Below are 24607 nucleotides of genomic sequence, written 5' to 3' on the forward strand. Positions count from 1 at the left end.
TTACTTAAGGTCTACTTCCACCATCTTAGATTTATAACAATTGAACTGTATTTTATTTCATGTATACGTATGTGTGCCTCAGTGAGTGTATGTATGTGCACCGTAGTGTACAGGAGCCCTCAGACATCCATCAAGGTGTTGAATCCCCTGGACCTGGAGTTACAGATGATTGTGTTACCATGTGGGTGCTGGGAACTGAACCATGGTCCTCTGCAAGCTCAGCAAGTGTCCTTAACTCCCAAAGGTCTGTCTGCAGCTCTCCTCACACACTTCTCTCTTCTGCTTTCCCTCCCCCTCTCCCACTTCAGACCAGGCTGACCTCAAACTCACAGAGATTGGCCTGCCTTTGCCTCCTGAGTGCTGGAATCAAAGGGGTGTGACACCATACCTGGCTATCTCTCCCTTTTTACAAATTACTATTTCTATACATAGAATCAGCAGAGGGCAAAGCAATGGGCTGGGCAGGGAAGCCAGGTCTGCATGAGTTAGTTTTTCTAAGCCTTGGCTCTGGGGGCTAGCACCTGCAGGGCTAAGGATGCCTGTTCCCTAGGGTGAGTAGGATTCTGCCATCCACCTAGCAAAGGCAATTTCTTCCCTTCCTGCGAATGCTAACACCATTTAAATACAAGGTAGATTATCCAAGATTGGGAAAATATCACTACATATGTATTCTCTGAGGGGATTCTACAGCAGTGCTCAGAAAAGAAAGACTTTCTCAGCTGAGAACTTTGGATTGAAAAGAATAAAAAACAGTGGAAGGCTACTTTAGGCACTGCCATAAACCACACACCTATTCCAGAAATGTCCTCAAGCAAGGAGGTTAGAGGCAGGGCTATGCTGCTAAACCCATCAGTAAATCTGGGGGACTGGGCAAGCAAAGGGGACAAGGGACGGATGGTGAATGAACGGTCTGTCTGAAGCCAGTTCGGACAGTGCAGACTTGCATGCACAGGGGGGCGGTGCCGCGCCACATCCCAAGTATGTGGGGAGGGAAAACTGTGAAAATCTAGACTATAAAGACATCATGCACTTCATACATACGCTTCATAGTCTGTTTAAAGTCAGGGTCCTAAGTGTTTCTTAAATGGCGACAGTATCCCTGAGAAGTCAGTGTGCATCGTACCCCGACTTCAGGTACTCACCAAACTGGTTACTTCTGCAGTGTCTCAGGGTCCGGACTGTGTCTGCAATCATGTGCTGAAAGACAGAAGAAGGAGCACAGCAAAGGGTCACCGACTGAAATGGCAGTGTCTGCAGGGGCAGAGGGTAACCTTCTCCTGGGGACAGAACGCAAAGTTCATCTTGGAGCTGGACATGAGTTTATTGATTATATTAAGCTTGGATTATTCAAGAATATTGAGTTTGTGTCAGCAAAATCAGTGGCTCCCAAAGAGTGGAGGTAACATGGTCTGGACTTTCGGAGAACATGCTCTCTCGACTGCCCCCGATTGCCCGTGTTTTCCTTGAAGGTGAGTTGTTGTCTTGTGTTCATGAAGCCCTTTGGAAGCCTCCCTTCTGAGGAGCACCGCTTACGCTCCCTGACCTTCTGTTCCTGTGACTGTGTACTCAGGACGCAGGCTCGCAAGCCTCCCTCCTGAGGAGCACCGCTTACGCTCCCTGACCTTCTGTGACTGTGACTGTGTACTCAGGACGCAGGCTCGCATGTGTGCCACTGCCCCAGCTACAGCGCTGGGGACTCAAGCCCAGGCACTCCTCAATGCTGAGCTGGCAGCTCCACTAACTGAACCACATCTATCAGCCCACATTTTTGGATTCAAGGGCTGAAATAGTGATAGGAAGTGACACACTCATGAGAGAAAAGTGACAACATCACCATTTTACAAAGGTCATTTTGTTTATAACTTATATTTCCTTCCTGTCTTCAGTATTCTACTTTAATTTCTTTCCTTTAGTTTCTCACTGATCTCTAGGCTAAAATTATCTGAACTGTACAGCTTTTGGGGGGAGGAGACCATACTTAGGCCTTGTGCATATTAGGAAAGTGTTCTATTACTGAGCTACCACAGCCCAGAGTGTCTCACCCGCTTGTCCAGGCTGGCCTAGAACTCCCAATCTTCGCACCTCAGCCTCCTGAGTAGCTGAGGTTACAGACCTACACCACCAGGCCTGGACAGGATCCCCTCACCTCACACCCGTGTCCCTCCAATAGTCTTTAGCTTACTCCATTATTCCCACTTTTTCCACAATGGTGGGAAACAGAGTTTTTTTGGAAGAACTAACCTCTGCTATGAATAGTTCCTTCTACACAGCTGCCAGAGTATTATAACACAGTTGTCATAGCAGGGCCTATTCTCTGGAGAATGACAGAACACCTTACTTTGTTTCAAATCAAAATCCAAATATTTCATTACTCAAGGATCAATACCATCCATTATCTGGTCCTCCAAGCACCGTTTTCACTACCTGCCTGCCGCAGTCAGACACAGTAGCACCCACAGAGGACAAACACTGAATTAGCGATCAAAGAATAACACCAATGCTAAACCCTTCTCACTTAAAATCCAACAGAATGACAGAAATGCTATTTGAATCCAACAGTCTGATTGAATTTTCCCAGCTGTAGTTGGGTTCATTCGATGAGTATCCATGGTGGGTGATTCAGTGAGGCAGCCAGGCGGCATTTGAAGAGGAAATGAGACCTGACTCACGTCTGTGTGATGTATTGTTACATTTCCTTCCCAGGCCAGATTTCCCCTTGTTTCAGCCTGTGGCATCACACCGACTGCTATTCTGTGCCGTTTGTTCAGCTCCTGAAAGGCTGGGGCTGACGTGAGGCTCAAGTCTGTGAGTCCTGATTCCCACCTCTGAGTTTTCTGACAGGATGGGAGGTGGACGCAGTCAAAGATCATGCTCATAATATTGGGGACAAAAAGAAAAGGATAGAACCCTCTGCTCCTTTGACACTTCATAGTGTGAGGTAGAAGCATTCAGAGCTGCTGAGGCAGCTAGGAACTTAGCACAGGAACAACAGGACTCTTAGTGTGCTTCCCGAGCACTTCCGGGTCTGCATGTGGCCTGTGTCAGCCAGACAAAGAGCACACTCGGACTTATCTGCTGGTTGGCCGACGCTGACATCCACCATGAGAAACTGGCTGCTCATCCTAATTTACTTAGGTCCCATTGGTTCATTACTGTGAAAGATGACCCTGTTTTAGCTTCAATGAACCTTGTCCTCTGCTAAGAGACATTCTCTAAGAATGTTGTCTACATGAAGGTGGTTCAGCTCCTGAGTGGAACACCGGCCTAAGTAAAATTAATTTTTGTCTGGGTGGTGGTGGCACACACCTTTACTCCCAGCCAGCACTTGGGAGGTAGAGGCAAGAGGATCTCTGTGAGTTCGAGGTCAGCCTGAACTCTACAAAGTGAGTTCCAGGACAGCTAGGACTGTAACATAGAGAAACCTTGTCTTAAAAAATAGGAAGAAAAACTGATTTTTGTCTTTCTGAAAAAAATTCTTATCTCATCTGTCTTTCCCACACAGAAGGACACAAGATGCTGAGCTTGAAGAGCCACTTGCTCTCCAAGTGGTCTGAGGACCAGGTCATCATTGCTGAGTTTCCTCTTTAGAAATGACATACAAGGGCCACGGGGAGTGGCTCAGTGAGCAGGATCATTTGCAGCACAAGCATGAGGGCTTGAATTCAACTCTCCAGAACACACACAAGGAGCTTGTCATGGCCATGGGTGTGCCTGTAAGCTAGCACCGCGGGAAACCGGGAGAAGAGAACTTGCTGGCCACCAGTTTAGCTCCAGGTTCAGTGAAAGACCCTCTCTCAAGGGTAGAGAGTGTGAGAGCAGGAAACACATACACACACACACACACACACACGCACACACGCACACACACACACGCACACACACGCACACACGCGCACACACGCACACACACACACACACGCACGCACACACACACAATGATAAATCTGATGGCCAAGGATCTGCTGTGCTTGCTCACTTGTTTGAGGTAGCATCTTGTACTATCACCTAGACTGGCCTGGAACTCACTATGTACCTCGGGGGGATCTTGAGCCAGTGACAACCCTCGACCCCACTTCCTGAGTCAGCACTCAGGAAGGATTATAGACTCATGCCCAGCTTCTATGTTATTTTCTTAAACTTTCTTACAGATGTAGTGAAGTATTTACACCTTATCTCAGTCCCTACTTTGGGGCTCTACTGGCGGGAAAGCAAAAAGAGCAGACAATGAGAGGAGAGGTGGAAACAGTGCTTGAAGCGTCCCATGGCTCTGTCCATTTGAGCCTGAACGGATCAGTTCTTCCACTGCTGTGACATTATCTGAGGACAAACGGCACAAGGAATGTAGCCAGGCCACTGCTGGCTTTAGGGTGAAGGTCAACTCCTAGTCTGCTCGTAAGAGGCAACAGCTTTTAAGGGGTGCAGTGGCTTTCCTGCATCTGTGAGAGCCGAAAATGCCTCGGACCCACAGACTTCCAGGCCGGACGATAACTTCACATATGCCCTACAACGCTCCTCCGGTGATTTGAAACAGACACGTTGGACAGGAGACAAAATAAATTCTGATTAACAGCTTCCTATTCCTGTGATTATTTATAAATACCAAATACTGAGAAAAAGTTGCTTAAGCTGAGGATTCTAGTGATTGAGACTTTGGTTGCTAATGGGCACGCTGGGCTCCTCAGGGAGTCACAGAACAGAACAAAACAAGATGAGAATCCCTACACATTCCATTGCTGGCTTCACTATAGCATGTGAAGCACCTAAGCTCCAGTTCTACAATATGCAGGGCAAAACTAGAGAGACTGGAAAACAAAACATGTCTCCTTCTCAGCTCTCAAAAATAACTAGGCATGAAGCCATCACCTTCAGAGTTCTAACGGCTGTCACAGAGCGAGGTTGGGAGGATGTTTCTCTTTGCAGACACTGGTAGTCTGGGTTTAGGGTGGTGGGTAGGAGATGACTTCGCCCTCCCTGTGTGCCGAAGACCTTGGCATCCTGGGAACCATAGGGACTAGGGCGGAGTGGTAAGAAGCAAGGTCAGACACCAGACATCATTGGGAGACTCCAGTCTGAATGCTCTTCACACAGTTCAGGATATGGTTTGGGGCGTCAACCTCAAGTGACCTTCTCTGAAGCCTGACTCTCGTCTCTCAAGCAGCTGGGATGGTTCCTAAAAGAGCTCATGTAAATTCATTGTCAACACTGAAAAGTCCAGTCAAAGGTCAGCATCTCTAGAGAGGAGCGCTGGGATCACCTTTGACCATGATGGACTATTTCATCTATGACGCTAAAGGTCATCTGTCAGAAAAACGCCTTCCTCTGGTCACTAGGCTGTCTGTGTGGGACACTGCTGTGGGGCACCTACTCAGGCCCATTGAGGATAACCCTGAGATTGTTCTGGCAGGGTGGTTAGGGAGAAGCTTCCCAGGAATGCATACAAGAGGCGCGGCCAGGTCGCTGCAGCCATCAGCAGGGAGGTCCTGCAGCAGGGCCTACAAGGAGGAGGCCTTTCCCCTCACCTGTAGAACCCACAAATCTCAGGTGCATATCTAAACTCGGGGTTCTAGAAGACAGACACATCTACCTGGGAGGACTTTCTTGCTCACTCTCTCAAGTTGGCTTACACTGGGGGCATCAAGAGACACCTGTGCAGCAACTGTTCCTGACAGACGGCCCCTCCTCACGCCTTTGTGCCTGGTTCCGCAGGTTTACCCAGTCACTGGTGCTAAGCTAATGACACGCTATTTCCAAGAATAAAAGGCAGATTCTCAAAATCTTGGCATCCTAGTGATGATCCTGTCACATATGCAGCAGAGACCCCGGGGGTGCTCAGGAAAGACAAGCATGCATTTCCCTTACAGAGAGAAAAAGGGAGAAGTCGTGAAGTTTACATACCAGCTTTTCAAAGTTGACGAGATTATCCAAGAATGTTTTATTTCCTTCATGAATAAATGTTACATCTGAAAGTCAAAAACAGTTAGATCAAATACACTATTAGGACAAGATCAAGAAACAACCAAATTGTTTAGAAACAAGGCAGTTTATGATTTTTGTCTTCAGTATTTTGGAATTATGCCACATATTTGACAAGCTGGCCTGAAACTAAGCCTGTATAACGTCTGAAATGAAAGTTTAGGGCAGCACAGCCTCCCTAGAACAGTTCACATTCACAGTGAAGAGCAGGTGCCGTCAGCTAATGTTTGATTGGTCTGCTATGTCTTCAGGTCAAAAGACTGAGCAGAAAATAAATGAATATTCATAAGCAACAGGGATTTGATATTTACAGATTTGTATAAAAATTCCTCTTAGCCAGTGTAAATGGGACCTGCTTTATACAAAAGGGTTTAGGTTCAGATTCCCAAGTTTACATTACAAACGTAAATGAAAAAGGTTGGTCTTCGAAGCCTGTGTATCAGAAGTGATTTGACTGGTAGAGATAGCATCGTCGATGAAGAGAAATAAGAAAGGCAGTGGAATGGATTGCTTTTGGAGAAGAGACTACAAGGTTTGAAGTGAGCGAGGAGCTGGGGTGCAGTTCAGTGCTGGGCCTGTATTTAGTGCAAGGGCTGGGGTCTTACCCACATCCCCAAAGAAGAGGCTGAGGACACTAAAAGAAAATCTGCTTTTGTTGGAAAGATAAAGATGTGAAGCTGGGAGGTGGAGGTGCACATCTTTAATCCTAGTACTCAGGAGGCAGAGACAGGCGGATCGCTGTGAGTTCAAAGCCAGCCTGGCCTAAAGTGCAAGTTCCAGGACAGGATCCAAAGCTACACAGAGAAACCCTGTCTCAGAAACTAACAAACAAAGAATAACAACAACAAACAAGAGAGATAAAGGTTTGGGAATGAGACGTATTAAGCTAGCACCTTAGGCTCTGAGAATTTCTGCCATACAAAAAAGGACAAGACTATAGAATGGAATCTTAGCGTCCCCACAGACAAGGACTGCAGTAAGGATGTGTAAATACCCCTGCTGTCATCAACAACAGACCAAAACCACCAAAAGCAGAAACACAGGTTCAGTCAAAGCTGTTGAGACAGGTGCTGCCAAAGCTTGAGTACAACACTGCGAGCTTCTGCTCCCGTGGCCACCAGCAGGCCACGCACACCGTGACAACACTGCGAGCTTCTGCTCCCGTGGCCACCAGCAGGCCACGCACACCGTGACAACACTGCGAGCTTCTGCTCCCGTGGCCACCAGCGGGCCACGCACACCGTGACAACACTGCGAGCTTCTGCTCCCGTGGCCACCAGCAGGCCACGCACACCGTGACAACACTGCGAGCTTCTGCTCCCGTGGCCACCAGCAGGCCATGCACACCGTGACAACACTGCGAGCTTCTGCTCCCGTGGCCACCAGCAGGCCACGCACACGGTGACAACACTGCGAGCTTCTGCTCCCGTGGCCACCAGCAGGCCACGCACACCGTGACAACACTGCGAGCTTCTGCTCCCGTGGCCACCAGCGGGCCACGCACACCGTGACAACACTGCGAGCTTCTGCTCCCGTGGCCACCAGCAGGCCACGCACACCGTGACAACACTGCGAGCTTCTGCTCCCGTGGCCACCAGCAGGCCATGCACACCGTGACAACACTGCGAGCTTCTGCTCCCGTGGCCACCAGCAGGCCACGCACACGGTGACAACACTGCGAGCTTCTGCTCCCGTGGCCACCAGCAGGCCACGCACACCGTGACAACACTGCGAGCTTCTGCTCCCGTGGCCACCAGCAGGCCACGCACACCGTGACACAATGGCTACAACATGATTACCAAAGAGCAGTTTGCCGGGTCAGCTTTTACATGTTATATACAGCAAATATCACTCTGCACTCACAGGCCGCCATGAAGCACAGCCTAGCAGCTCGGCCTCACACAGAACTCCAGAGCACAGGCTTCGGGTGTTTCCCAAGGCTTTCTAAGGTGGTTGTAGGAAGCAAGCATGCAGAGAAACGAGGGCTCAGGAAATAGCCACAGCTAAATCACGCTTATGCCATTGTGGCAGAGCTAGGAATCAGTGGGAGGGAGGGTCCTTCAGACATGGGCATCGGGCATGGAAAGGTTTAGGTCCATCACTTCCAGCTCGAATCCACCTGCTGAGCTTCTGCCACACGGGCTGCTGTTCCCCACATCCTTTCCTGATTGTCTTCCTACTTGGCTTCATTCGTCCCCTTAAGTTCTCAGGACTTATGGAAGGCAGCAGGGGGATAGTGCGCTCAGGAGTGTGTGCATGCGTGAGTGTGTACGAATATGAGAGTGTGTGTGCGTGTGTGCGAGAGTGTATGTATATGAGTGCATGTGTGCATGAGTGTGTGTGAGAGTGTATGCATATGAGAGTGGGTGTGTGCATGAGTGTATGTAAGACTGAATGTATATGAGAATGCGTGTGTGTGTGCGACAGTGTATGTATATGAGTGTGTGCATGAGTGTGTGAGAGTGTATATATATATGAGTGTGTGTGCATGAGTGTGTGCATGTGTGCGAGAGTATATGTATATGAGAGTGAGCATAAGTGTGTGCAACAGTGTATGTATATGAGTGTGTGCGTGAATGTGTGTATGAGTGTATGTATATGAGAGTGCATGTGTGCGTGAGTGTGTGCGAGAGTGTATGTGTGTGAGTATATGTATATGAGAGTACATGTGTGCAAGAGTGTATGTATATGAGAGTGCATGTGTGCGTGAGTGTGTGCGAGAGTGTATGTGTATGAGTATATGTATATGAGAGTACATGTGTGCAAAAGTGTATGTATATGAGAGTGCATGTGTGCATGAGTGTGTGCGAGAGTGTATGTATATGAGAGTGCATGTGTGCATGAATGTGTGCGAGAGTGTATGTGTGTGAGTATATGTATGAGAGTACATGTGTGCAAGAGTGTATGTATATGAGAGTGCATGTGTGCATGAGTGTGTGCGAGAGTGTATGTATATGAGAGTGTGCTTGAGTGTATGCTAGAATGTATGTCTATGAGAGTGCGTGTGTGTGAGTGTATGTATGAGGGTGCGTGTGTGTGTGAGAATGTATGTATATAAGAGTAAACGTGTGAGAGTGTATATATATGAGTGCGTGTGTGTGCATGAGTGTGTGTGAGTTTATGTATATGAGAGTGCGTGTGTGCGAAAGTGTATGTATATGAGAGTGTGTGTGCATGAGCATGAGTGTGTGCGGGAGTGTATGTATATGAGAGTGCATGTGTGTGCGAGAGTGTGTCTGTGGAAAGAATGTGAGAGTATGTCTGAGTATGGATGTGTGTGCATGAGTGTATGTATATGAGAGTGCGTGTGTGCAAGAGTGTGAGTGTCTGTGGAAAGAATGTGAGAGTATGTGTGGGTATGTACATGAGTGTGTGAGTACAGGCACATGTGTGCACATGCTAGTGTGGGATCCAGGAAACTAAAGTATAGATGGGACTGGTGAACAGAAAGTGGGGGAGGTGACAAGGGGACAGAGGCTGGCATGGGGAGAAGAAAGGCTTTAGCAGCTGAAGGGTTCTCACTGACAGGAGCCATGGGAGGTCCAACCCTTCCTGCACACACAGGCCCTGAGTTCAACCTCTCCCCATTTTCTAATTGAAAGCCAGCTGAATTAGCAGGTAGACACGAGAGGAAGAGCTGTCATGAAATATTAAGCCAGTCCCTCTAAGACTGAGTGAATGTGGTTTTAACAGAAAAGAAGGAAATTTATCTCGCTGCCACCAAATGGTCCAAACTCAGCAGAGCAGAAAGCTGCATGCATGCTCAGGTGAGTGAGTGCCTTGGCTTTAGGGGTTTCGAGAGCACCATGGCAGGACTGCTTCTTCCTAAGTTAAAGGGACACTAGATTTGAAGGCAGTGCCTTACAAGCATTTAACGTTTCTAGTTTTCTTACTCAAATCAGTTCCCTTCCCTCATATTTCCTCCTGTTTCCATTTGTGTCTAAATGATTCCAGGAGTTCCTTTGCGCCTGTTGCCACGCCCCCCCCCCAGCTGAAGGTTCCGCACTTTGCGATGACACCTATGAGCCTGCATAGGTGTAGCTTAATGCAAGTAAGAGCAGAGAGGAAGACGGTAATGAAACCTTTAAACTGTAACGCTGGCATTGCAACCTCTCCTTACACTGCTGACTTGCCTTGAGCAGATTTTCAGCCCTGCACAAATTATGCTCACATCCCTCAGGCCATTCCTTTGTCTCCCAGCCCCTCCAGCTCCACACAGCGAAGGACTAGTGTGTGTCTTCACAGAGGCAGCGACACTGTCGTCCTCCAGGACAGGCAGAAGAGCAAGGCCAGCTTAACGGCCAGCTGGGATGGCAGTGGGGTAGTCGAGGAGGATGGCCAGGCCATCAGCAATGCGATTCCTTTCCAGAATCATTTATGAGGCCAGTCAATGCAGCCTGATTCTGCAGACACTATCTCTGAGAGGCAGAGGTTAGATGAAGGCAAATTTCTACAAAACCCCTTGAACAATTAAAATGTGGCCTAGGAACATTTCCCCCAATTCCCTTTCCCTAGGGTACACAGAAGGTCAGGAGTTCAGGCCAGATTCCGCAGCCCTTCCTCCTCACCGTAGCCCTATCTGACAGAGCACCAATGACAATGTTCCACACGAACTGTGTGTCCTCTACAAAAGAGGGCTCAGTGGTGTATGTGGAGCCGTTGGATAACTTTCCAGCTAGGACCCACTTCTCGGAGACAGAGAGTGTTTATGAGATGCGCAGCTTCTGTGGAAAGACAGGTTTCTCAGCCCTCAGTGCACTGTGCAGGGCTGCCTCTGAAACATGGATGCCAACACTGGGCCTTTGGGCTCTGTATGCTACCCTTACTTTTGCTTACCTATGTCATGGTACTAAAGAAAATAATACAGGGCTTAGGAACAGCAAAGTATAAACATACAGGTTTCAAGAGACAATGCTTTGACACCGCTCAACTACAATTATACATTCCAGACATTTGAAAAAACAACTGAGTTTTTAAAAAATAATTCCGTGCAAATATAGAGGTATAAAAGTTGGAGGTCTTTTCAATACTAAGGTATTAACTGAGAGTTCCATTGTTTCTGTTATAGTTAGAAAAGACAATTCTAGAAGATGACATTGCATACTATAACAGATAGAAAATCATTACCTTTAAGCAATAAGGGCATGAAAGGGATTTTTGGTGGCTTCATCTTTTTGAATGCATCCCTGTAGGCTTTGTGATTTAGGGAAGGATCCTGCCAACCAAGCAGATCACACAGAGAAAGAAAAATCAATGCACCATAGAAGCAATTCTCAATCTATATCTGCTGTACAATTTGAACATGATTAGATACGGCAAGGTTCTTCCTAAGAATGAGGCAGATAAAGGTTACTCTGAGGATAAATCCACTAATTAGGGCAGGCGATTTAGGCAGTGCTTAGAATTCAAGGTATCGGGTTACAATAATGGAAGATGACTGTAAGAGACAGACACCTTTTGATTGCCCTGTCATTTTCCTCAAATAGGTTCTTCAAGTGCAGCTGCCTCTGCGTGATCTCTACCATGAGGTAACCTCAGAGTCTTTTGTTAAGTACACTGCAAAGAGAAACTGCCCTCAGAACACAAAGACAATGCCACATTCTAGAAACAAGCTACAGATCTTGTATATAAACCTAAGAAACAATAAGTAAAGGAGGAAAGATTAACGCAAAGCACACTGAATTACTCACCAAATTTATACCAACTACTTTCAGGCTGTGGAATGGAAAACGCCTTGTGAAACAATCATGTGGCTTTCCAGGGAGAGGAGGCAGCTTGGACGGGCACCGCGCTTCACTCTCAGCCACACCTACCACCTGTTTGTTTACCTATCATTTACCATCTACCGACCTACTTACCACCTACTTATCATTTAGTCTTCAAACTACAAATTAAACAGTCTTGAAATTCTATCATTTCTCTTCTTCCCTTTCTTCCACCCAGCCCCTCTCTTGAAACTGCTCCCTGTTCTCTCCCAAATTCATGGCTTCTTTTCCTTCAATGTGTGTGTGTAAAATGTGTGTGTCTGTGTGTGCATTCCCAAGTACATAAATACAATCTATTCAAGTTGCATAATGTTTCTTGCATGCGTATGATCACTTGTTATTGAACAACCAGCTGAGTATTTCTCCACTCTCAGTATTTTCTAGTTGCTTGCAATTCTTTGTCTAGAGTTGGGGTTCCATGAGATTTCCGCTCTTCCATGTTAGCTGACTGTATTGTTTGTTTTAAAAACTGAGTCTTATTTCATAGTATAGGCTGGCCTGGAGTTTGTAATCTGCCTGCCTCAGTCTACCAAAGTTCTAGGATTCTATCCCCACACCCAGCTCAAAACTATCATTTTAGATGCAAGCAGTCAGTTGGGCACTGATATCATAAAGGACAGTAATTTGAACCCTGACCCCAGAGGAAATAGCACTAATATTACTTTGAAGAAAAGTCCCCATTACTTACCGTTAAGCTTTCAAGTTCAGAGAAAAGTTTCTTAAACTTCCCAGGAATTTTCTTAAGCAAAACAACAAAATCACAGTTAGCAACCACAAAGGTCATAGAAGGCGGCTATTCTGAGAAGGGGCACCAAGGACATCTGCACTGAGTTCTGCTTACTCACAATATGTTTCTGAGCATAAATACTGGCCCTGGGACTCTACACTGATTGTGTCTCATTTGCATGTTTATTCACCCCCTCAACATGACCTTTGTTAGGCATATTGATAAAAATACCTTGGCAGCCGCACGATGAAGGCATCTAGCTGGCTAGACTTTCTACATAGTGGTGCTTATTTAATGAACACAGATCTCTGACGAATGAGGTCGTCCTTCAAACAGCCTGCCCAAGTGGGGACAGTGGGTCTGGATGTGTTTCATGGGAATGGCTGCACACACAGCAGAAGCCAGGTAACACAGACGGGAAAAACTTCAGGGATGCAGCCTGCACGTTAGAGGTGGAGAATCATCCAATCTGAAGTGCAGGGGAATGTGTGCCTGTGTCATCCTCCCAGGGAAAACTTCAAGCTCAGGAAAACAGACCTGGAAATGTGCCAGACTCCTCTTCCCATGAGTAGGCGAGAGCACAGAGCTTTCCACACGGCCTTAGTGTCTGGCCACAGAAAGCTGACCCAACCAAGGCCCTGTGTGAATTCTGCCCCCGCCCCTTTCCAGTTGTTTAGTGTGAGTCTGCACCCTCGCTGCTCTCAGCCTGCAGCAACAACCTATGAAATAAATGCACAACTGTCCATGTCCATGGTTGCTATTAACGGATTCCAGCTATTAACACTAACAAGGAAGGCCAAGATATTCCAGAGAGGTTTGTTTTCAAACTGAATCAAAATGCTGCCCAGGCTCGTGAGTCAAGAGAGTCTCCACTCACTTCTCCCTGGGCCAGTGAGACCTGGTTTAAAAGGTCCTTCAGCACACAGCTTTCTCTGGTATTCGCTTTCATGCAGTGTGTGCAACTCAGTAGGCATCAATATGCTGATTCAGACTTTTAAATGTAATTCAATTACTTCTGCAAATCAGTTTCTTTTGTGGCTCAATCCAAATTCCATTCTGTGAAGACCCTTGCTGTCCACTTGTCTTCCTGTTGCTCTAACCAGCTTGGCAGTTGTCTCCCAACTCCTTTAACCTTTCGTGTTCTTGGCCATCTTGTTGAAGCAGAGAGGGCAACCCTTTCATGTCTTGAAAGAGAGCACTATCCCACCCCTGGGTCAGCACAGTGCATTCCATTGGGCACAGCTCCTGACTCGAAAGGATTGAATTCATAGGGAGAATGACACAGCCACTGGTAGAAGCAGGAGAGGTCAAGGAGACCACAATGGAGCACGCACGTCACAGCCCAAAGGACAGTGACACGAGTATTGGAGAGAGATGAGGAGAGAGACAGCTCAGGGTGAGGGAGCCAGTCAGCAGAGATGAAGAGCAAGGGGACAAAAGCTCACAGAAAGCAAGAAAGCAGGGTGGGACTGCGGGAGAGGCTGTCTGATGCTTCTGGCTAAGTTCTGGCTCTCCTAATTTGGTTCTTCCCACACATCCTCTGAAGCAATAGGTCAACTACCCTGGTCTCCTGCATCTCATAGTGCAAGCAGATCTCACCATCTACAGAAGCAGGGCTACAGTTTGGGAGGCCTTAAGCTTTCTACAGAGAGAGAAAGTCCTCTTTAAGAAAATGAGAATGCAATATTACTTTGGCAATTTTGAAAAGCTGAATATGGCAACATGAACGTGGCCAAGGCCTGCAAATGGGGGGCACTGAAGCTTAACTTCATCTCTGCGTGCACCCCCTCACTCAGGCCAGTACCCTATTCACCTCTGTGCACACCTCGCTCCACAGAGCAGACTGGCAAATGTCTAGTCAGCATGGAGCTAGAGCTGCCTTCAGGAAATGCAGAGGAGGGTGAAGAGAAATTTAAAACATTTAACTTTTCAAAAATCTTCTTCAGATACTTTAAAGAATCATGTTAAAGCTCATTTAGAAGACCGTTTGATAGAAATGGTTCCTATTACCCTGTCAGAGTCCTGCTAAGAATACTTTTAGTTCAGCAGAATTTGTCTCATTTAAACTACTTAAATCTACTTATTTCTAGTACCCCGGAGTGTCTCATTCTGCCCCACATCCACACCCCGACTCCCAGTGGAAAGCCTCAGGCTCACCTCCCAGGTCTGTGACAGCCGGCTCACAGAGGCCGTGTTGAGACCCATCACAATAGCGAAGAAGGAGTTCAGGTTCTGCTGGGCTTTGCAGCTGCGAAGAAAGGAGAGTGCGGACTGAGCAGGCATTCTTCCAAACAGAGGGCACTGTTTGCTTTATCACTGATGAAGGCCTAAGACTTCTGGGACACGACTCAACCAACTGCTTCTAATGCAAAAGGAAGGATTTATGGCTCTTGGGCTCTTCTATGCCCTCAAGAAAATCCTTCCTGTCACCGCAGGAGACCCTCCCTCCTCTAACATTCACTTAAGCACATTGATGAGTTCAATGATTGTGCTTGCAATGGCCATTTCTCTTCATCTGCCATGGACGGCTCCTGCCGCTCCCCTCAGCTCTCATTCCCTGGGACTTTTGTTCATCTGGCTGGTGTGTCCCTCTCACCTCACAGGCCTAAGTTCTCACATTCATTCAGACAGAACACTATCTACCATCTGTCATCTATCTGTCTATCGTCTGTCTCTGTCTGTCCATCTGTCCATCCATACATCCATGCACCCACCCACCTATCCATTTCTCTCTCTGTTTGTTTGTCCGTTCATCCATCCATCATCTATCCATCTATCTATCTGTCTATCCGTCCAACCATCCACGCACCCACCCACCCATCCACGCACCCACCCATTTCTCTCTCTCTCTGTCTGTCCATCCGTTTATCCATCCATCTATCCACCCATTCATCCATCTATCTATCTATCTATCTTTCTATCTATCTATCTATCTAGCATCCGTTTACCTGAGTATATACATATATTATTGGATAGTGCTCCAATTTCTTATTTATAAACATAAGAAAATAATCCCCACACTGGGAGTGAAGACAGGTAATTCAGAAGTCCAAGAAGGTTACCTTCTACTATAATGAGAATTAAAGGCCAGTCTAGAAATACTGGAAGATCTTGTCTCTTAAAAAAGAAACATGTTTCATATTTTTCTTACTTAGTTTTCTAGCGTAGCCTTTGCTAGTTTCAATTCTTCCCTGTTACACAGAATGCTGCATTGGGAATCTTTGGTATGAAACTTTTCACTTACTCTGATTTTTTTTTATTGGGTTTCCAGCTATTACATGATGCTACAAAAGCTATAAATGTGAAAAGTGTTTTTGATTTTTGTTTGTTTGTTTAGTTTTGTTTGTTTTGAGATGGAGCCTCATTATGCAGCCCTGGTTGTACTGGAGCTACTATATAGCTCAGATGGCTTCAGCTGCATGCATGGTGTCTGCCAGGTGAAGGTTCCGATATGTGCTGTCTTCCAGAGCTGTGCCTTTTAGCGGCACTCAGGTGAGTAAGAATGGGCTGTGTTCTAGCAGGTCCTGTCTGCCTCACAAACCACAACTGCTCCAGTCTAAATGTGCTTGGACTCCACGCTGGGAAGAGAGGAGCTGGAAAGACGCTGTTGTCTCCACAGCCAGAGCAGAAGACATCGTGAATATATGTCCAGCAGGCACATCACTACCAAGCCCCTGTGCTATGGCCGGTCCCCAAGTCTGCCCAGCTCTGATGCAGGAATGAGGCCCTTGGAGTCCAGACTTGCTGATTCTTCCTCTGGTCTCCTGTCAACATCCACACCCCTACTGGCCTTGTGTGGCATATTCTATGAACACCCTGAAGGAAAGGGCCTTCTGTCTATGATTACTTTGAGATTTTCTGCAGCCTAAGGCTTAGCACTGACTCCACTTCTCTTCTGCCACTCCCTCCCCTCATTCTACACGATAGAGTTCATAGCAGACAGGAAAGCTTGAGATGGAACTCCTGTCAGTGAGAATGCTTCAATCTACTGTCAGAAGATACCGCCCACCCGAGTCCTCCCACACGAGGGAGGCCCTATAGGCTACTGCCGCCACCAGAGAGGGAGCTCATTAAGGCTGGAGTACATATCTACTCATGTGTTTTACTATGCATATCCAATTGCTTGATGCACAGCGAACCATGCACAGACCAAGTCCTGGGGCTGAAAAAAGAACTTTTACGTAAATGGTTATTTTTCATGATGAAGTCTTTAAACTCAGCACCATTTATCTCCATGTTTTTATATGGTTTCTATCTTTCACCTATTCACACCATTTCTTCAGGTCCACAAAGCTTCATTTTAGTCATGAAATTCACACCCACACACCCACACATACCATCTGAATTTGTCTTGAAAAAAGAAATTAAATTAATATAGACACAATTTCTGCACGAGACAAATTAATTCTGAACAGAAATTAGATGCCAATCTAAATTAGATGGAATCCTGTTACAGGGCCATTCATTCCGAGATGAGAGCAGGCTGCCTGGCTAAGCATCCCAGTCCAGCGACCATTCCTTTGTCTGAGTGAGGAAAGAAAAGGCGCTCAATCCACAGCGGTGGGGGATGGGGATGGTGAGAAGGAGGGAAACATGAATATGCAAATCGGATGCCTTGGGCAGGGAAAACACTTCATGATTGTGGAAATTGCTGTTTTCCCTGGGTTCTTCCTACAGTGTGATTATGGGGAATTTAACTTTATGTTTCAGTTGCCATTCTGTTCCATGGGCTGGGAGAGAGACCATTATCATAAATAATTCAGAAGCACTGCGCCCTAAGGAGAAGACAGGAATATATTTCACTTCCCCGGGTTAGATCCAGTCCTGTCCTGAGGAAGGACCAGGTGGTGCCACCTTACTCCTTGGAGCCCCGGTGTCCTATTTCTCCATCTAACTCAGGTTCTAAGAAACTGTTAACCATAAACTCCACCTTCAGGAATCTCAGAGCCATTTTAGAATACAGTGGCTGAGTTAATAGAGAAGCAAATAACAACAAAACCACTGATAAAAGCCCCACTCAGCACAAAAGTGTCAGCCGAGGGAACAGACCTTTACCTGCTCTTCCATCCAATCACAGCAGACCTCAGACAGGTGCTGCCTCTGTCTCTAGCTTCTGGGTCCCTTGGCCAGGTTTCTTTCCACTTCCAGGAGAGTGTTCCTAAAGCAAGTTCTGGGCCTATTGGTTGCTGGACCACAGACTCTCTGAGGATCGGATCTGCCTTTGCCAGCCAGCCTTCTCCTACAACCTCCTTTCAACTGAACATGGCACTCATCATGCTGAGGATCGGATCTGCCTTTGCCAGCCAGCTCTCCAGCCAGCCGTCTATTACAACCTCCTCTCAGCTGAACACAGTGTTCATCATGCTCAAAATTCTGCTGCTCTGCTGAGCTCATCTTCAGGGCGCCCTCCATGGAGAGAGTGTTCTCACCCAGAAAGCAAAGGCTCCTTTCCCCAGTGTTTCCTGTCTCCATCCCCACACTCCTGAGATGCAGCGCTTCCTTCTTCAAAGCCAGGACGGACCAGATCCCGTCCCAGGCCCTTCGCTGTGTTCTACAGAGCAGCATGCTGAGTGACAGGACCTTGTACAGGAAGCCTGACTTCCCACAAGGCCTCATCAGATCCACACCCAGGACAAGCGACCACTCTGCACTCTCTGAACAAGCCAGGCTGACGCATTCAGCCCTGCACAGATCCAGAGTGGTAGGTTTAGCCGTATCAGGCACCACGTAGTTAAACCCACGTGGCTTCATTTAAACTGAGCCACAGAGACTATTTTCCTTGACCCGATTCCCTAAAACCTCAGTGTTAGTGACAGCTTCCTGGAGGATTTCAGAAGCCACTCCTTCCCATTTCCATCCATGTAAGCCACCATGGCCCATCTTTCCCTGTAGGCATTTTGCCAGACACACACATGGGTGACAAGATGTTCCCTCACCATGAATAAACGTGCTGCCTAAGGTCAGATGAAGCCCACTTGCTTGCTTGCTTCCTTTTCCTTCTCTGCCTTTTAAAAATAATCTAACCATGGTACTGAAGACCCAGGATGGACCAGAGCAGCCACCAGCTGCTCAAGCCCCAGCAGGGCCACAGGCTTCCCTCAGCCAGCCCCATCCATCTTTTCATTCTGCGTCTCCCTCCTTCCTCTCTCACTTACCGTCTACCCTGATACAGTCTGGCCTAGGTGAGAGGCATTGGGTCAGAACACACATATAACACAGAAAAACCCTGGAACTAGGTAACCATGGATCTAACACTGAGGTACCCTAGCTAGGTTTTGGAGGCCACTGGAGCTCAACGTACTGAAACTTTCCTAAAGCCAACTCTGTTAAAGGGAGCTGGGGTTTTCCACTGGCTAGGAGACCACCAGCCCTGTGGCTCCGTCACCCTGGAACTGTATAGGTTGGGGACACCCTTATGATCCAGGGGCATGTGGTCATTTCCACATCCCAGGGGATGGGATGCTCTACTCAACTGGACAGTGACCTCTGCCTGTACCTGGTCCTGGGCCAAGCCATGGGTTCCAAATTTTCTGTACCAAAAAGACACTCCTCTGACCTGTCTGCAGGCTCACGTAAGAAGAGTCAGTCAGGAAACTGGGGACTTTCCTTTGCCTTTTAATGCAGTCTGGCCTCAATGTACACTCAGCAAACAGCTACTGCTGGCACCGATTTGGAACTTCTTATTTCCAATACTGAAACGATTTATGGGCTGGAGAGATGGCTCAGAGGTTAAGAGCATTGCCTGATATTGTATGCATAATAACTAACTAAATAAATAAATAAATAAACAACAACAAAAAAACCCAACCTGATTTATGTAACTTCATAAGATGACAGGAACGGCAGCATGGTCCGAGTCGCCTTTCCCATGAAACTCACAGTTGGCTTACTACCATGCTCAGAGCCAGGATGTCTGCTGGCTGCTGTTACTGCTGGGCTGAATATCTGTATATTCAGATATCTTGTATCTGCTCCTGAGATACCATAGAACTTTTTTGCCTTATGCTTTTGTCTTACTTGTATTTATGCCTCCCCAAACCTAGAAAATCCCACTTTTATCTTTAGTGGCTAGGAGGTAAGCATTTCAGATTGTCTGCTCCCGTCTGCAGATGCATACACACTGGTTATGGCCGTGTAGATCACTGGGTTCAGACTTACAGAGATCTTATTGTCTGTAAAGGGAAAGCTGTTTGTGCTGTTCCCCCGTACTGAGAAGGTGGCTCTTGAGACTCCAGACCCAAGCATGTTGGCTTAACTTTCCTCCAAAGTCTCTGTTCTGTGTCAGGCTGGCCACCTGACTCTGACAGGGAGAAGGAGAACAAGCCAGGCAGTGGTGGCACACGCCTTTAATCCCAGTACTCGGGAGGCAGAGGCAGGAGGATCTCTGCATCTGAGGTCAGCCTTGTCTATAGAACGAGTTCCAGGAGAATCAGAGCAACACAGAGAAATCCTGTCTCGAAAACAAAAACAAAAACAAAGCCCAAAAATAACCAAAAAGGAGAACTAAACAGAAGAGCTAGAAAAGGAACTGCTGGGGAAGACCACAGAAGTGGACTTCTCTGTTAGGGTCACAAATGGAAAAGGGCTCAGCTGTCTGAATTCCCCGTTTTCTCTGGTTTTGTTTAAAGCTTTCGTTGAGACTTTAACTCTCTGTACTTTAGAATTTATAAATCCATCGACTGTGGTTTAAAAAGTCTATGTACAGATAAGAATTAACTTGCTGTAGCAAACCACGATGTAACGTGGATCCAACTCTTATTTAGGAAAAAGTGTGCGCTTCATGGGCTCACCTTGGAGTAATAACAACCAAGAAGCTTGCCACCGTCTTCGCTGAGAGTCAAGAAAGAGCCTATCATGTGACTTCACCGCCCTCACGGTTAAGGTGACCGTGTTGTATAAATCAACTGAGGCTACACCCATAAAATGAGGCCCACAGACCCCTCTAGTAACCACTCTACGTGACTCCCTTTTATTAGACCAATGAGGTAATACCAGGCTTCCAAGATAGTTTGTTTTGAAACTGACTCATATAAAACAAACCTAGCACTTTGTAAAAGTACATTATAAAAAGGTCATGGAAATAAAGTTCTTGTTTTCTCTGCGGACTACATTTATGCTTTAAAGTTTATTTTGACACAAAAGGATCTTTAATTCAGAATTATATTTTTGAAGGCTCATATAAAATCTGAATCTTATAAAAAAGAGTAACACTGTAAACTGTTAAAGATAATTCAGATATACAAATTAATGGTCAGTCATGCTCAATACAAACATAATTTATTTACAGAGTCAAGCTTGGATGGAGAGACCGATTTCTATCTCCCATTAAATAGCCTTCTGTATATGTTACAAAGTTAAGCCTGAAACAAGTAAATGAAAACAAGTTTGAAGTAACTTAAAGTTTGTCTAATGAAAAATAATATTCAAAATCAGGCTATATTTTAAAAATTAGTTATAAAAGATTAAATTATTGGGTAAAATGGACTAATCTTACAATATACTTGCATGGCAGGAAACCTCTGGGCTCAACCAGCTCCCTTGGATGGAGCACAATCCCACCAGAGTACAATGCATGATCGCCTCCTGATGGGACAGGGACGCCCTGGGAAGAAAGCCTTCCAGAGTCTGCTGCTTCTGTCTCTGGCTGCATAGGCCTGGCCAGCTCTGGCTGTGTAGGGCAATAGGAAAAAATCTCCTTATGTAAAGACACTCCTCATGTCTACAGAACAGGGATGGGTCTCTTTGCCCAGTGGAGGATCTCAGAGTCTGCATTCACATTCTAAATGTCTCAAACAACAGAGAGACAAATGGCAATTACTCTACCCTCAATGTTCCCCCCAAAATAACATATGTACAAAAAATACTCTAAATGTGCGTGTGTGTGTGCGTGCGTGTGTGTGTGTGTGTGCGTGCGTGTGTATGCGTGCGCTTATCCTCTGTTGTGTGGAGGCCAGAGGTTGGTACCAGATCAGTATTTTTCAATTGATAAGTGCCTTATTTAATTTGTTTTTATATCTGCTAGCCTCAAACTCACAGAGACTCTATAATGTCTCTGAATTTCCACAATACCCCCACAACACACACCATCTTTCATTTTCCTAGCCCATGGCAGTACCTCTAGCTATATTGTACAAGAACTTACCTGGTTATAACTTTTTTTAAAAAATATTTATTTATTGATTATGCATACAGTGCAGGCCAGAAGAGGGTACCAAGACTCATTACAGATGGCTGTGCGCCACCATATGGTTGCTGGGAATTGAACTCAGGACCTTTGAAAGAACAGGCAGAGCTCTTAACCGCTGAGCCATCTCTCCAGCCCCCCTGGTTATAACTTCTAAGCAGACAGCTCAGTGCTCGAGTCTGCTATTTCAACACTTACTTTAAGACATGAAAACTTCCAATGAAAAGACAAAAATATTCAAAAACAGACCTTTTCAATCATTTGGTCACTTAACTCAGTATTACATTGCAATATCCCAACCCTTCTTACAATTACAAAAAGTAAAACAAACAAAACCCCAAAACATCACCATACTTCCTCAAGGAAATAGGAGAAATCAGAGACATAACTGCTCCCCACTGGAAACCTACTGAGCGGCGACCTTGATGAACTTCTTCAGCACCTGCACGCGCTTGCCCAGCTGGCTGCAGAGCAGGATCTCCGTGGCCACCCAGAGCTGGACCTCATTACATCTCTGGAGCAGAAGGCTGAGGTTCACCGTGTGCTCTCCACTTCCCTGCCTGCTGAACGTGAAGTAGATCAGCTCTTGCTGAAAGAAACATGTTAACTTTTAGCCCAAGTCAAATTCATGAAAAATTCAATCACTTTATGAGCCATTTCAAGAGGTCACTCCCATATCCTTAATGTGCTGACAGAAAATAAAGCCGATCACTACATCGTCTATTCACGCTAGCTTACCTTCAGTTTCCAGTGTGCACTGTGCACCAATACTTACCTAGAAACCTTACACACAAAAAACCTTCCTCCCTGTCTCCCTCCCTCCTTCCTTCCCTTTTTCCTACTTACTAAATAAGGCAACTAACGACACTAGTATTTGCTCCCGCACATCAGATCCAATGGGGAATGGATTATTAAGGTGGTCCTCTGAGCCACCCTGAGCACTGACTGGTAAGGTTCAGGTTACTAGACCTCTGCCCACATATCTGGCTAGAAGTCTATGAGGGGCTGAAACATCCTTTTATACTAGGTCTCACCACATTGCCCAGGTTGTCTTGGACCCATGGCTTCCTGATCCTCGGGCCTTAGGCTTTCGAGGAAAGAGGACCATAGGTGGGCACCACCATGCTTGTGTGTGGGCTTTGAAAATCTATAATTCTAACAGGTCCTCAGATGCTGTTGTTGATTCTGGTACTCTCTGAGAATCAGAGAGTTTTAAAGACATCTTAGGATCATAGACAGAAATAAAGTGGAAATTAAGAGTGGGTTGCAAAAGTTCACAAAAGCAAGCCAAGACCAGTAACTACTTGCTGTAAGCAGACAAAGCAATGCAGAGGCTCATTTTTAACTGGGTGCCTGTGTTGTCTTCAGGAGTCATCAAGTTCACCACTGCACAAGCAGAGGCAGATCCCACCTGACGAGCGAGTTCAAACCGGATTATAACGCTAAAGTGTTTAATGAGAAACTATGAACAAATGTAACAGGTACCACACACGGAAAGGCTTGGGTCCCAGGGAAGCAGCCGTGAGGTTCCCTGCAGAAGGAACTGCTCTACATGCCAGACAAACATACCACATGGGTACCTGCAGCGTTTTTATCTCCTGGCTTCTGTGAGACTTGCTACCACCAAACTGTCAGTAGCACTTTGCTTCTAGCAAACAATTTATAAACATTATAATCTGTCTCCAAAGGAGACGTCCATACACATAAACATGTAATTTATAAGATAGTATTTGAAATTTCATAGCATATTATAAAATTTATGAAATCTGATTTTCTTTTTGTTTTTAAGATAGTGTTTCTTGGGAAGCCATGGTTGACCTAGAACTAGCTCTGTAGACCACGCTGGCATCGAACTCACAGAGATCCGACTGCCTTTGCTTCCCGAGTGCTGGGCTTAAAGATGAGCACCATCACCACCTGGCAAATTTATGAGATATTCTTAAGTAAAAGGATGGATGTGTATGTATAGATGCATGCATACAAATATAAATGTGTATGTATATTTACATGTGGAAATCCTAACACCAAAGGTAGAATGACTTTTTAATCTCATTACAGCAGCATACATCGGTCTAAATCTGTGCAACCACACCCCTAAAGATCTTATACCTGCCTTCAGGTGTCTGAACACATAAACTCGGCATGTTCACACTTTACTCACACCAAGCACATGATTGAACAAGAAGTAAACAAAGCATGGTACATATTCTGATTTTCCAAGGATATATTAGATTTTCAATATATTTTAACTCTTCCAGACAGCTTTCAAGACCATACCCTAGCATAACTATATTACTACACAAATGCCTCAAGACAAGCAACAACAACAACAAACCATTCAGTTAAAAGTTAAAACAACATTATCCATTCCATTCTTTTATCTCTGCTTACCTCATGGATTGAGTTGAACAGACCCCAATCAAAACTCATCAGTTCGAGAGCAAGGTCCCAAGTGTTCATTCCCAAAATCCTCATTGATCTTTGCTGCGATTCCTCATTTTCTGCAAAAGGATTCTACACCGACAGACAGAAGCAAAAGGATCTTCAGTAATTCCCAAATGTTTCACAGTGAATTGGCTGCACACAGGAAGATTCTAGGAACCCAGATTAGAAAAGCAATCCTTTCTGAGAGCACTTAATATTTTCCCTCCTCTCATCACCTTCAGTGAGTTACAGCCAATGCAGGAAACAGCGCGGAACAGCTGGACGTGATCAAGGATGCATCGCCCAGCTAGCCCGCCCCTCCCCCTCCCCCACTCCCACAAGAGCACACACATCCGCACACCCACAAATCTGATTATAAAACACAGCCCTGACAGACGGCATAATGAAAGCGAAAGCCCTGGAATCACTTTGGCTTCTGGTAAGAATTAATGTGCCAGCAGGGTTAGTATAAAAACAAACAAAAGAAATGTCACGAGCACTTCAATAAAGACAGACATGGCTTTTACAGGGAGC

At 46.1% G+C, this 24607-nt stretch overlaps 1 protein-coding gene across 1 annotated transcript in view; it reads right to left on the reverse strand.

Annotated features, from left to right (window-relative positions):
- The window catches only part of Rapgef5 (Rap guanine nucleotide exchange factor 5), a 219137-nt gene that overhangs the window by 5465 nt on the left and 189065 nt on the right, over positions 1-24607 (reverse strand). Inside the window, exons 19-25 of the mRNA XM_085698050.2 lie at positions 24041-24163; positions 22060-22238; positions 14623-14713; positions 12427-12477; positions 11101-11188; positions 5896-5960; positions 1143-1197 (exon numbers count right to left, since the gene is read on the reverse strand). Of these exons, the coding sequence (XP_085554176.2) occupies positions 1143-1197; positions 5896-5960; positions 11101-11188; positions 12427-12477; positions 14623-14713; positions 22060-22238; positions 24041-24163 (652 nt within the window). The remainder of the gene's footprint in view (positions 1-1142; positions 1198-5895; positions 5961-11100; positions 11189-12426; positions 12478-14622; positions 14714-22059; positions 22239-24040; positions 24164-24607) is intronic.

Source organism: Myodes glareolus, chromosome 11 (genome assembly GCF_982192425.1).
Source record: "Myodes glareolus chromosome 11, mMyoGla1.1, whole genome shotgun sequence".
NCBI classification, from domain to species: Eukaryota; Metazoa; Chordata; class Mammalia; order Rodentia; family Cricetidae; genus Myodes; species Myodes glareolus.